At 51.2% G+C, this 13401-nt stretch overlaps 1 protein-coding gene across 2 annotated transcripts in view; it reads left to right on the plus strand.

Moving 5' to 3' along the window:
• Positions 1-586: 586 nt before the first annotated feature.
• Positions 587-13401, plus strand: part of aoc2 (amine oxidase copper containing 2) — a 42847-nt gene continuing 30032 nt past the window's right edge. The window contains exon 1 of one of the 2 annotated variants that reach the window (XM_028819801.2): positions 587-2190. In XM_028819801.2, the coding sequence (XP_028675634.1) occupies positions 621-2190 (1570 nt within the window). In that variant the 5' untranslated portion in view covers positions 587-620. Of the gene's footprint in view, positions 2191-4577; positions 6162-13401 lie in introns of those variants that run through there. The other variant, XM_051918910.1, reaches the window with a different exon arrangement.

The raw sequence follows: 13401 nt of genomic DNA on the forward strand, positions 1-13401 counted from the left end.
AAATAACGAGGTCTGATTGCCCACCTAAGAAGTCGGTTGGAATGAAGACCCTCATTCTCAGTCCTGCCCCCCCGTATTACAAACTGATGAATTTGTTTGTGAAGTGTGCCAAGGTGGGGTTGGCTCTGAAAGGCACTATATAAAGTCTGAGAGGTGCACTCTGGGTGGTCGTCTCGATGTATTTACCTGCCACTCATCTCTGTGCTCAATGTCTAAATAAGAGACCCTGTCATGGGTCACCGGTGCCCTCCTCTCATCTGATTTCTCCTGAGCTGCTAACCCCCCATTGCAGTTCAGTGACCCCCCCCTGCCCCCCCCCCCCGTCCCAAAGGCTGCAGCTCACCCACCAGGAGCCACAGAGGACATTTGGGTGAAATATGATAACTTAAAGGGCTTGCAGCAGATGGCCCACCCTAGTGCCCCCCCATTCACACTCCAGTACAGCGCCTTTTCTGCTCTGTTGGCTGCAGTGTCCCCCCCCCCTGCTTGTTTGATTTCTTTTATTTTTTTTGGCCACTCAGAGAACAGTCAGTGGGCCCCGCCTACTGAGGGGCGGAGTCAGTCAGATGTCTTCCTCCAGCTGCGGGTCGTCTGGACAGATGTGAGCCGGGAGTCGGACGATGAATGCGACAGCCAAGTACTGCCTGGGCCTGCTGCTCCTGGCCTCGCTCATCGCCAATGTGGTCTTCATCTGCATGCAGGCACGCAAGACCCCCGAGGTGCCAAAATGCAGCAGGCAAATGGCGGCGGGCATGCTCAAGACTCACAAGCATGACGGCAAGAGTTTGATTTTCTCTGACCTGAGCGCCGAGGAGCACACGGTGGTGAAGGAGTACCTGATGAAGCAGGCGGACTTGAAGCTCACCGACTCTGAGGTGGCCACCCTCTCTGATGACTACATCTTCCTCATCGAGCTGCACCTTCCAGAGAAGGAGCTGGCGCTGCGTTACCTGGACAGCTCAGGACCCAAGCCGCCCCGCGAGGCCAAGGTGGTGGTCTTCCATGGCTCCCGGGACCTGCTCGTGGAGTACATCGTGGGGCCGCTGCCCAAGCCCACCTACCACCGGGATGACACCATCAAGAGGTATGGCAAGCGGCTACAGTACTCGGGCCGCCCAGTCACCCGTGTGGAGTACGGCTACATCTTCGACTTCCTGGCCACCAAGGAATTCCCAAAGTTGGGCCGAGTGCTGCAGGAAAGCTTTGCTTATGACGGCTCCAACTTCTGCTTCGTGGAGGGCATGCCCAGAGGGTTGAAGTCGGGCGACCGGGCGTCGTGGTACACCGTCTTCCGTAAAATGTCCGGCATCTACCTGCACCCTGTGGGGCTGGAGATTCGTATTGACCACAGCAGCAAGGACCCGTCCGGGTTTAAGGTCCTGCAGATCTTCTACAACGGCCAGTACTTTAACAGCTCCGAGGAACTGAGGGACAAATACGAGAAAGGCAACATCAAGAAGATCGTGTACCAGCCGAGTGAGGACTACGCCTCTCTGAAGCCCCGCCGGCCGCCCTCCGGCCTGCCACCCCAGCAGTACGAGATGAGGGGCCGGAGGTACAGCGTCCAGGACAACCAGGTCCTCTACCTGGACTGGGGCTTCGCCTTCGGGCTGAGCAGCTTGACTGGCATGTACCTCTTCGACATCCGGTTCAAAGGAGAGCGAATCGCCTACGAGGTCAGCGTCCAGGAGGCCATCGCCATGTACGGCTCCAGCACGCCCGCCGTCATGCTCACCAAGTACGTCGACTCCAGCTTTGGCATCGGCCGGCTGGCACATGAGCTGGTGCGGGGGGTCGACTGCCCATACCATGCTACCTTCGTGGATACCTTCCGCTACTTGGACACCAATCAGGCCAAGCACTACAGGAACTCCATCTGCATCTTTGAGCACAACATGGGGCGCCCGCTCAGGCGCCACTTCTCTGACTTCTTTATCAACGACTACGGGGGGCTTGTCAACAGTGTGCTGATCATCCGGACCATCACGGCCATCGCCAATTACGACTACATCTGGGACTTTGTGTTCTACCAGAACGGGGCGCTGGAAGTCAGGGTGTTTGCCACCGGCTACATCTCCTCTGCTTACCTGATTGATGGCAGCCTGCGTTATGGGCACCAAGTGGCCAAAAACACCCTGGGGACCCTCCACACACACTTTGTGAACTTCAAGGCGGACCTGGATGTGACCGGTAGGTGCTGCGTGGTGGGGGTGGGGGGAGCGTGAGACAGCATGGTGCCTGCTTGGGGGGGCAGGGGTGGGCAAATGGATCCGATGGGAAGCTTCTGTGGCGTGACAGGCATAGCGTCCCCAGGGGTGGGGGCATCTCAAATGTGCGCATACTTACAGATGACCCCAAGCGGACCTCCTCTGCCAAACCTCTGTCCCAAATTCATACCACCTGCTCTTGGCACCCACTTCCAGCTCACTGAACTCTGCATGAACTCTGGCAGCAGGAAGAGGGGCCAACAAAAATAGTGTCCAGCTGCCAGGCCAGCCGGGTCATCGTGGCCCCCCCCCCCCCCGCCGCCCCAGGAGGGTCAGACTCTCCACTCTCCTATAGGACAGCTCTGTAGGTGAAGGTGCCGAGGCTGGGCGATTCAGGATTCTAGTGCCACTATGGCCCAGCTGGCACAGAGGAAGTGCCAGCACTGACGGGCTCTGACAAGAGGTGGCCTGCCAGCTTGCAGGGTAAACGTCTGGATGGCTCATCAGCTCAGGGGTCTCGAATAAGGGGGGATTTGGGTTGAAATTCCACCTCAAACACCAGCGCGATGTTTTAGCTGTCCAAAGCGGCAGGCCCCGGGTTCAAATCCTAGGCCAGCATTGGCTAGTGGGGGGGGGGGGGGGGGGGGTGAAATAAGGGGGCTGCACCTTCAAACCTCACACCACTTACTAAACCTTAGAGAGAGAAACTTTACTTGAGTTGGCCCCGGGTTCAAATCCCAAGTGAGTTACTGATTCTTAGCCTAGCCCAGTGAGAGAAATGTTTGAGATAAACCGGCCCCAGGTTCAAATGCCAGGTCAGCTTCTGATTCTTTGCATGGCCCAGTGAGAGAGAAGCTTCAAATGAGACAGCCCTGGGTTCAAATTCTAGGTCAGGTCGTGAGTCCTGGTGAAGGAGAGACTTAAAAATAAGGAATCCCCGAGTTCAAATCTCAAGTCACTTGCTAATTCTTAGCATAAACGAGTGAATGAAGAGCATGAAGTAAGCAGACCCCGGGTTCAAATCCCAGGTGAGCTACCAATTCTTAACATAGGCAAGTGAGGGTAAAGTTTGACATAAACAGACCCCGGGTTCAAATCCTAGGCCCAGTCATTACTTCCAGCATGGCCCGGTGAAAGAGAGGTTTGACATGGGCAGGGCCCCGGGTTCAGGTCCTAGATGAGTTAATGAGGAAATACAAGAAAAAAGTTTGTAATGAGTTGGCCCCGGGTTCAAATGCCAGGAGAGTTAATAATTCTTAGCATAGCTTAACGAAGGAAGAGCTTAAAATCAGCAGGCTCTGGGTTCAAATGCCAGGTCAATTACTGATACCCACTGAGAGGCAGGTTTAAAATGAAAGTGCCCCGGGTTCAAAGCCCAGATTTGCTACGGAATTCTAGTTTAGTCAAACGGTGAGAAAGGTCTGCAGTGGGACGGCGCTGGGATCAAATTCTAGGTCAGGCTGAGACTCATAGCATGGCCCGGTTAGAGGAATGTTGGAAATAAGCTGGCCCCGGGTTCAAATCTCAAGTCGCTTATTAATTCTCAGCATAGCCCAGTGAGAGAAAAGTTTGAAAGGAGTTGGCCTCGGGTTCAAATCTCAAAGAAATGCAGCCTCAAATATTGACACCCAGTATGGCCCAGCAGAGACCAGCAGGCTTCAGAAGTTTGCCCCCTACCCCAGACGGTCACTTTCAGTTCAGATCAGTGGCTAAAGGGCTCCCAGTTGACTCCCCACCCCAGTCACTGGGAGTTCATTTTCACTCCAGGGTCACGGCGCCACCCAGTGAGCTCGAGAGTGGCCTCTAGTGGCTGGCAGTCTCTACTTCCCCTCAGGGCGCACTGCACCATCTGACCACTGGGTGGCACCCGCGAGTTTCCTGCCCGAGCCGCTCCTCACCCCCCCCTCCAGTGCAGATGCCATTTCCAGATGCGCCACTCTGTTTGTCTTGGCTCACCGCTGGTCATTTGTTAGTGACACCCTGGCACACGTGCAGCTTGCCGAGAAGCCCGGTGGTCTCTCTGGGCGCCGTTTCTGCATTCCTGTTATAAACAAGTTGATAAGAGACTCTCGTTGCGTCAGCAGGCCTTGGCACTGAGTGAAAGCAGGCCCCTCCTTGGGGGGGGCTGGGGGTGTCCAGGTGTCGTCAAGGGACCCCTGCCTCTTCATCTTGACCACCCTGAGGACTCGATTGTTTTTTATTTTTTTTCCGGTCCCCATGAGTTTATTTCTGGGATTAAATTTATGCCTCCAATTAAAATAAGAAACCCAGAAGAAGTCGACTGAGTGGCCATAAAAAGAAGTCCAGCGCAGCGACTCCTCCTTCCCTTCCCTTCCGTTCCTCCTTGTTGTCCTCCTCCTCCAGATTTCAGCCCCTTCATCCAAAGCATGAACGGGACCGCCAAATTTCTCCTTGGCCTGCTCTTCTTCACGTCGCTCATGACCAACATCATCCTCATCTGTATGTTCGCCCGCAAGGCGGCGCCCGGGAGGAACAGCTGCTCCCCTGCTAAAGGCGAGTCCAGGAGTGGTGGGCACAGTGGCCGGGATTCTGTGTTTGCTGATCTGACCGCGGCCGAGCATGACGCAGTGAAGCGGTACGTGATGACACTGGGCAATCTGAACGTCACTGATGACCCCTGGGCTGACCCCACCAAGAACTTCCTCTTCCTCATTGACCTGCACCTGCCCCGGAAGGAAGAGACTCATCGGTATCTGGAAGGCGTGGGTGACAAGCCCCCCAGGGAGGCCATTGTGGTGCTGTTCAGGGGGTCCCAGGCTAGGATAGAGGAGTACGTGGTGGGGCCGTTGCCTGAGCCCACCTACCACCGGGATGTCACCGTGGAGAAGTACGGCCGCTACCCGCCCTTCAGCTCCCGCCCCATCTCCAACTGGGAATATGATGCCTTCCTCCATCACGTCTACCAGAAGGAGCTCTCAAAGGTGACCACCATCCTGGAGGAGAGCTTCGGAGGGGCCGCTGACAAGTTCTACGCCATTGAAAGCCAGCCAAAGGGCTTCAGATCGGGAAGGAGGGAGACATGGCTTTCCTTCTGCTTTGCCCAGCCCGGGTACTTCCTTCAGCCCATGGGCTTTGAGATCTTCCTGGATCACAGCGATGCCAACGTCTCCCAGTGGGAGATCCTCAAGGTGCTCTACAATGGCCAGTACTTTGACAGCCTGGAAGACCTGAAGGAGAAGTACGAGCAGGGCCACGTCAAGAGGGTCACACTGCAAGGGAGGAAGGAGCTGGGCACCTTAATGCCCAGGACAAAAACGGCAAGTGTGCCACCCCTGCAGGTTGACCTGAGGGGCCGGCGGTACACCCTGGATGACAACCGGGTGCAGTACCTCAACTGGAGCTTTGACTTTGGGCTTAGCCTGGTCCACGGCTTCCGCGTGTTTGACGCCCAATTTGCAGGGCAGCGCGTGGCCTATGAGGTCAGTGTCCAAGGAGTTGCCAGCGTCTATGGAACCTCGGTGGGTGCAGCAATGCTAACCAAGTCTCTGGATATGGGCTTTGCCATGGGGAGCTCTGCTCACGAGTTGGTGCGGGGCGTGGACTGCCCTTATCTTGCCACCTACATGGACACCTACCAGTATGTCCAGACCAACAGCACCCGGCGGGTCAGGAACTCCATCTGCATCTTTGAGCACAGCACGGGGCACCCACTTAGGCGCCACCTTACTAATTATATCAGCGTGGGCTACGGGGGGCTGGCCAACAGCGTGCTGGTCGTGAGGACCATCACGGACATCGGGAACTACGACTACATCTGGGATTTTATGTTCTACCAGAATGGGGCCATGGAAGTCAAGGTGTTTGCCACGGGTTACGTCCTCACCACCTACCTGACTGAAGGCAGTCTGCAGTATGGCCACCGGGTGGCAGCAAATGCAGTGGGGAACATCCACACTCACTTCATCAGCTTCAAAGTGGACCTGGACATCGCGGGTGAGTGGCTCGCTAGGTGGGCGACCCCCTTTACTTCCCATCAGGGGCTTAACTGACTGCCTCGATTGCATTATCAGGGTGTGGGTGCTAGAGGGGGGCAAGGCAAGGAACTTGAGGCTTTCGCATGGCCCCCAGAGAAGTTAAGGCTCGAATAACACCGACTGCGCTCGTTACAACATTTGCAATACAACTGGAAACCATCAGGTGGCATTCAGGTGTTCGTCAGGGGTAGTAGGGTGTTGTACCCTGCGGAAAAGAGAGACAAAGGCGGAAAAAAAGTTTTGGGGGGATCCACCTGAACCCACCCACCCGATATATTGTAGGGAAAACAACAAAAGTTCAACTGCAGTTCCACAGAGTAGTCACCATAGAGTCTCGAACAAAAGAAAGGTTAGGTGGGCAGTTAAATAGCCCCCCCCCCCCAAAAAAAAAAGTAAAATGAGGTAATTACCGGAAATGAGGTCATCGTAGGTGTGCTGAGGAAGAGGAAGATTAGGTCTGGCTATTTTCTTCAGATGATCTGAAAAAGGGGGAACAAGAAATGTCAGTCCACCCATTTAGCCCCCGTCCCGGTGAATTAATCTTAGTTAGACCCCCAAGCTGCCTCCGAAATGGACATCTATGACACCAGGGGTGCAAATGAGAAGTCAGGCAAAAACGACACCTTTGATTGGCTAACTGAACAGGTCACATGATATGTTTATGGGAAATAAGACAGTAAGGTGGCAGTGTCACCAAAGAGTGAGCTTTTATAGCAAAACTAGGGGGGCAACCCAGCAAGTCCAGCAGGTGTAACTGTTGCTCAAGTTTGATGTTTTAAGGGACGACAAGACAGCAACTGTCCAAAGCAGCAGGTGGCAGGGTCTGTATGGCAAATGAGACCACCAGGGTGACGCGGCGCTAAAGGCTGAGATTTTATAGCACAGGGTGGTGCAGGGAAACCAGAAATTGTGGAACTACAGGTGCTGGGGACCCTGCGGTGTCAGCAGTTGTTTGGGACCGACACGACTTCTTTTAGGACCCCTTGCCATGAGTTATAATGGAGCAGTGGAGTGGCGCGCACTGAGCGCTGTTTGTGAGAGCCTCTTATAAGAACGGTGACAGTGTGACGGCTGCGCAAAGGGAATTCCACTGTCATTACCAGTTTCAGACATCACGATTGTGTCTGTCGGCTCATGTGATTACAACACGGGTGCGTAACTTCGAAGAAACGGGTTCAGCCTTCAAAATAGAAGTCCCCAGGTGGAGCAACTTCACCTACTGCCAGACAATCGATGGCCGCTCATCGACGATTGTTTGGAATGCGCGTCATTTCACACAACGGTGACATTCCATGGCCACCGAGGTCCCTAGGTGTCACTGTTTGTGATTTTCTTTTTTTTTCTGTGGGGACATCTTAAAAGCCAAGTGCACCGCACATGTCCTGCAACCACTGCCAAACTAAAATGGAGGAAATCGCTGGCACTGCTCTTGACATGCAGAATTTCAACAACAGGCTCTCAGAATGTGAAACAGAAACAGGCGACACCTTTGTGAATTATGAATATTAAATGAACATCAGTTACCATCATTAACTGCATATCCTGTACAGTTCACTTCATCGTTTATTTGTACATTGAACGTCAATTGAAAATTTCCCATTTCTCTGCGCCACCCTGTACAACGAGATGGTAACCTATTACAACCACAAGGTGGCAGCACTGCTGTAGACTACCAAGAGGGTGGCACTTCTACAGCCACTGCCAGTTGGCACTGCTGGTAAAGATTTAGGATTTATCTTACAATGAGATGGGTGTCATGGTGGCACAGTAATAGCACTGCTGCCTCGCCATAAGGAGGCCAGGGTTCATGTCCGGGGTCCTCCTTGCGTGGTCTGCATGTTCTCCCCGTGTCTGCGTGGGTTTTCTCCCAAAGTCCAAAGACATGCAGGTTAGGAGGGCTGGCGATTGGCCTTCGTGTGTGTGTGTGTGTGTGTGTAGGTCTGTATGTGTGTGAGTGTGTGTGTCTGTGTGTGTGTGTGGGGGGGTGTGTGTGTCTGTATGTGTGTGAGTGTGTCTCTGTTTGAGTGTGAGCGTGTGTGTGAATGTGTGTCTGTTAGTGTGTGTCTGTGTGTGAGTGTGTGAGCGTGTGTGTGTGTGTGTCTGTGTGTCTGTGTGTGAGTGTGTGTCTGTGTGAGTGTGTGTGAGAGTGTGAGCGTGTGTGTGTGTGTGAATGTGTGTTGGTGTGTGAGTGTGTGTGTCTGTGAATGTGTGTCTGTGTGTGAGCGTGTGTGTGTAAGTGTATGTGTATGTGTGTGTGTGCACGTGTGTGTGTAAGTGTATGTTTGTGTGTGTGTGCGTGAGTGTGTGTGTCTGTCTGTGTTTACCCGGCTCAGGATATAGCAGGTTTGGAAAATGGATGGATGGTACAATACGACAGAATGGTGTTAAACCACCAGGTGGCAGTGTAACTGGAGATCAGGGTGTTATGGTAAATGAAGCAGAAAGCTTTGTAAATCTCCAAATAAGAAAACTTTATTAATCCTGAAAGAAATGACTTTTGTTACAAGTGTACAAGTAACACAGAGAGCAAATTTAAAAAATGAAATAGAATATAAATGTCAGAATAAACTACAATACATCCTCACTCATTATGCTCTACAGGTATGTGGTGAATTCAACATAAGAGATACTATCGTATACATCAGCAACTCTCACAAACTCCCTAGTTTACTGAACAGTAATGGCACACGGACCTGTCGTTATTTCACATAATAATATGGCCATGTTACTAAAGAGTACGGTTCTACTGCATTATGTGACAGAAACCTATCAATCCACCGGGTGGCAGTGTTGCTAAAGAGAAATGCTTTATGGTTACAAAACCGCCAAGTGGTAGTGTAGATGAAGACTCAGGTTTTACAGTAAACTATGACTGTGACCTATCAAAATCAGCAGGTGGTGCTGTTGCTAAAGACGGAGGTTTTACTGTACAATAAGTTGGTGAAACAGCAGGTGGCAGTGACACTCAGTTTTATGGCACAATGACATGGTAAATTATCAAAGCCACCTGATAGCAATCCTGCTAAAAAATGAAGTTTTACTGTCCTATCACAACCACCAGGTGGCAGTGTCACTAAAGGTACAAAGAGAAAGTAGCCTACCAAAGTCACCAGTAGGCAATGCTGTGACGGACTAAGGTGGTGTTTGTAAACTTTGGGGTCACGGCTGTAAGTGGGGGTCACCTGATATGTTAATGGGGTTGCGAGAAAATATTTAAAAGTAGAAAAAGAAACCTTGAACAATGTATTGAATAGGAAGTGAATGTCAATGTTTCAAAGTGCTGGGGTCACAAACCAAAAAAGCTTGGGGACCTCTGGACTAAGGGGATTGAGCTTTGACAGTAGAATGAGACAATGAGCTCATCAGTCCACCAGGTGGCAGTGCTGGTAAAGTTTCAGGTTCTATGGTACAATGAGACAGAATGACTTCAATCCACCAGGTGGCACTGCTGCTAAGGACTGAGAGTTGACATTACGGTGACACGGTGGCCTGACAGGTGACAGTTAGGATTTGGTTTTGTTTTTTGCTCATTTTGATGGTCAGGTGATACGATCCTGTGATTGGTTTCGATTATGGTTATTTATTTGTTTGATTTTCCTAAAAGTTTAGGAGTTGTATTTTTTTTTATTATATATTTAATGTCTTGGATGCCATTTTAAGTGCTCGCGATCGTCGCCATTGTTTGTGCCCATCCTTAGGTCCACGTCCCATGTGCCTAGGGGTGTGGCCTCAGAGGTCATGACCTGTTGGTAATCGTGGTGCTGAGATGAACGGCTCGGCTGCTGGTTCACTTCCTTATCTGATCTACGGATTCCAAGACTTCCAGTGTGTCCTTTGGCTTTCACCATTTCCTCGATATTTTCTTTGGTTCTGGTGGTTGTTTTGACCCCCCAGCTTTGATTCTTTATCTGCCTGTCTGTCTGCCAGAGGGCAGGACCACAGGTCACACTGGAAACAGAGCTGGAAGGCAAGCCCCCCTTTAGACCCCCTCTAAATAACAGGGCCAGACATATCAACCAGCAGATGGCAACACTGTAAGGGGCTAATTCTGTGCCAGGACAGCACGACTGACCTGAGGAAGCCAGCGAATGGACGAGTGAGAAGACCTTAGTGGGAACACAACAGAAACATCAGCCCCCTGATTCTCTGCTCGTGACCCCCATTACCTCACCGTGTGATCAGACGTAACACACACACAGAGGGTCTTTAGTGTATATGGCAGCCATCACAGGGTCCTGTACACAGCAACCACTTCTCAGCTCAGACTCAAGAACATTCAATTGATGATAAAGTTGCAAGAACCAAAATGAGGGAACAATAAGAACTGAATTGTGAGCGGGACCCTCGCCCTGTGACCCTGAACCAGATAACGGAGGGATGAACGGACAGATGGACGAAGTGACATTCTGGGTGAATCAGTCGTTCATCAAAGTAGAGCCCTTAAAGATGGCAGAGTGCCAGGGAGTGCCAGCCAAAGAGCTGCAGGGACGTAAGTGGCTTTGGGGTCTTTGGACAGGGAGATGGCCGATGGCACAGACAGGATGGGCACACCGGGGTCTCACAATGACTTTGGAGGTCGGTGGGAGAGTTTGGAACGAAACGAGATATCAGGTGCCATGCCAGTCATGGGGTGATGTGTTTGGAGACCACTGGCGGGTGACATCGAGAGGTGGTCCGGTTGTGTCAGGTGTGTACAGCTGCCCGTCGGCAGCTCCACGCTTCCTGATTGGTGAAAATTTTTTCATGAGGGTTAAGCCAATGAGTTACCCCCCCCAGAGTTAAATATGGCCGTGCTGCCAATGTTGGGTACCCCTCGGCAGATAACAGCAAACCTTTGCTCCTTAGTTAGCGATGAATTCCGTGTGAAAATCAGGCAGGGAGGTGGCGAAGGCTTCTTCTGGTTTCTTGGCTCGATATTCGCCGGTCATTCTGACTTCTGACCTCTCAGTCCCCCTTCAATATTTAAACTCACAATAATCCCGTGGGACCACTTAGGACACGCCCCTTGTCACTTAGGACACACCCCTAGCTATCCTAACGATGTGGCGTTCACGAAAATCACAGAATGGTGGAGGAAACTCATGGAGCAACTGGAAGTTCACCAAATGAACCTCAAAATTCATACTCTGGAGCCTCAAAACCCCTGAAAACAAAGTCAAAGGAGAATAAAACAAAACAAACAAACAATGTACAAAAATTAAAAACAGAAATCAAAGAACAAGAAACTGAACCTAAACTTTCCGTTTCGGAGTCTCTCCAACTTTTTCCAGTTCTTTTTGTGCGGTTGCCGCTGTTTAGTGCCTCTTGGTTATGGTTGCTATGCTGTGTGTTAGCCTGGTAACATGAAAGTCATGTGACGTGTTATGTCATCGAGCTCCGCCTATCTAACATGGCGGCCTGCAGGTTCCCAAATGAACGAAGGACCACCGCGTCAACTGAAGGATCCTGAATGGGTGAAGCGCCTCCTTCTTTATAAACTGGCCACAATTCAGGGGTGTAATTCTGAAAAGGGCCCACCGGGGCTCCTGCCGGCGCTTCTGTTGCTTCAGAGGTCCGGTGTTGGTGCCCCCCTGGCCAGCTTTTACTTTTTATTGGACTCCAAGCTCCCATTTCCCAGTTTCTTCGCGTTTGCCAAATGTTTACGGGACCACAGCCAGCAGGGTCCCGGTGTTTAGACAGGACCAGGGAGTTCTGCCAAGATGGTTTAAACAGCAGGCCCAAGGTTAAGTGGAGGGACCAGCGGATGAAATCGAAACCCGTAAACAAAAGCAGCACAAAATGTCAACCGCAAAACACTCCCAAAGTCCAAAGAGTCCAGAAACTCAGACGCTTCCATTTTAAATAGCTAACAGCCTGATGACACGCATGATGATGACTGGTCACATGGGAGAAAACGCACAAACCGCCGCAAAGAAAGACACAAAATGGTGGCCTCTGTGAGCAAAATCGCAACACAAAATGGCAGCCCAAAGTCGACACTAAAGAAATAACACCAATGTAGAGAAAGTGGAAGTCACGCCACATAAAGGTTGATTTGTTTTGTTCAGTGTGTCCTGCGTAGAGTTTGCTTTCAGTTCTTTGTTTTCCAGAATAAATGGGACTGAGGATTGTGGGATGCACTGGGGCTTCATGGGTAATGTAGTTTGTTGAGCAATTCCCCTTCCTGTCGGGAAGACCTTTCCTGTTCAAACTTTCAGCCTTCTTGCTTTTCTGATAATAATAAGAAAAATTTACAGTCAGAGAACAGACGTCAAAGCCCAAACTCCAGTTCTAGCATGGAGTGAAGTCTCAGACCCCCCCATCCCATCCATCCATCCATTTTCCAACCCGCTGAATCCAAACACAGGGTCACGGGGGTCTGCCGGGGCCAATCCCAGCCAACACAGGGCACAAGGCAGGAACCAATCCCAGGCAGGGTGCCAACCCACCGCAGCCCCCCATCCCTTTCCCTCCAAAGCTCTGAGACACCTCGGATTTGCTGGTGGGACTGTCAGTGAGAGCCCCCCCGCCGTAAATTTTCTTTGTTGACCTCTGGTCTGTCCATCACTACTGCCATTCTACACTCGTTTGACCCTGGAATCACAGTTTGGTGTTCGTGTTCATCTCTGCCCTTTTCATTTGCAGGGTGTTGTAAATATTTGTGCTACCAGCTGTGCTTCCCGTAAGACGGGCTGAAATCCAAGCAATCAAAGCAGACCTTGGCATTAACGTCTGCAGTGCACCGTACAATGTGTGTTATGTGCCACTTGGCGGGGGATACGTAAAAAGAGTGTTAATGTTTGTGAGGCGCCATCTGTTGGAATGACAAATGCAATGCTCTTTATTACTGCAAATGTCTGTGATGTGCCACTTGGCGGGGGATTTGTAAAAAGAGTGGTTAATGTTTGTGAGGCGCCATCTGTGGGAGTGGCAGAGAAATGGCAACTGGACAGACACACAGACACTTTTATCCTTTTATTAAGGTGGATATGTGATGATGCAGCCGGGTGTAAGCATATTTCTCTTTGGTATTATTCGATTAATTTAAGCGGGTGGTTTTGAATCAAACGTAGCATTTTCTTGTTACACAAACCTGTGGCATCCTCAGTGCCACTAGAATTACGAGGTCTGCTACAAAGTAAGTGTAAAATATAACTCTGCACGAGTAGGCCTTAAAACCGTAAACACGATTAGGGAGGGGGTGGGGGTGGGGGGGGGGG

Source organism: Erpetoichthys calabaricus, chromosome 14 (genome assembly GCF_900747795.2).
Source record: "Erpetoichthys calabaricus chromosome 14, fErpCal1.3, whole genome shotgun sequence".
In the NCBI taxonomy this organism is placed as follows: Eukaryota; Metazoa; Chordata; class Cladistia; order Polypteriformes; family Polypteridae; genus Erpetoichthys; species Erpetoichthys calabaricus.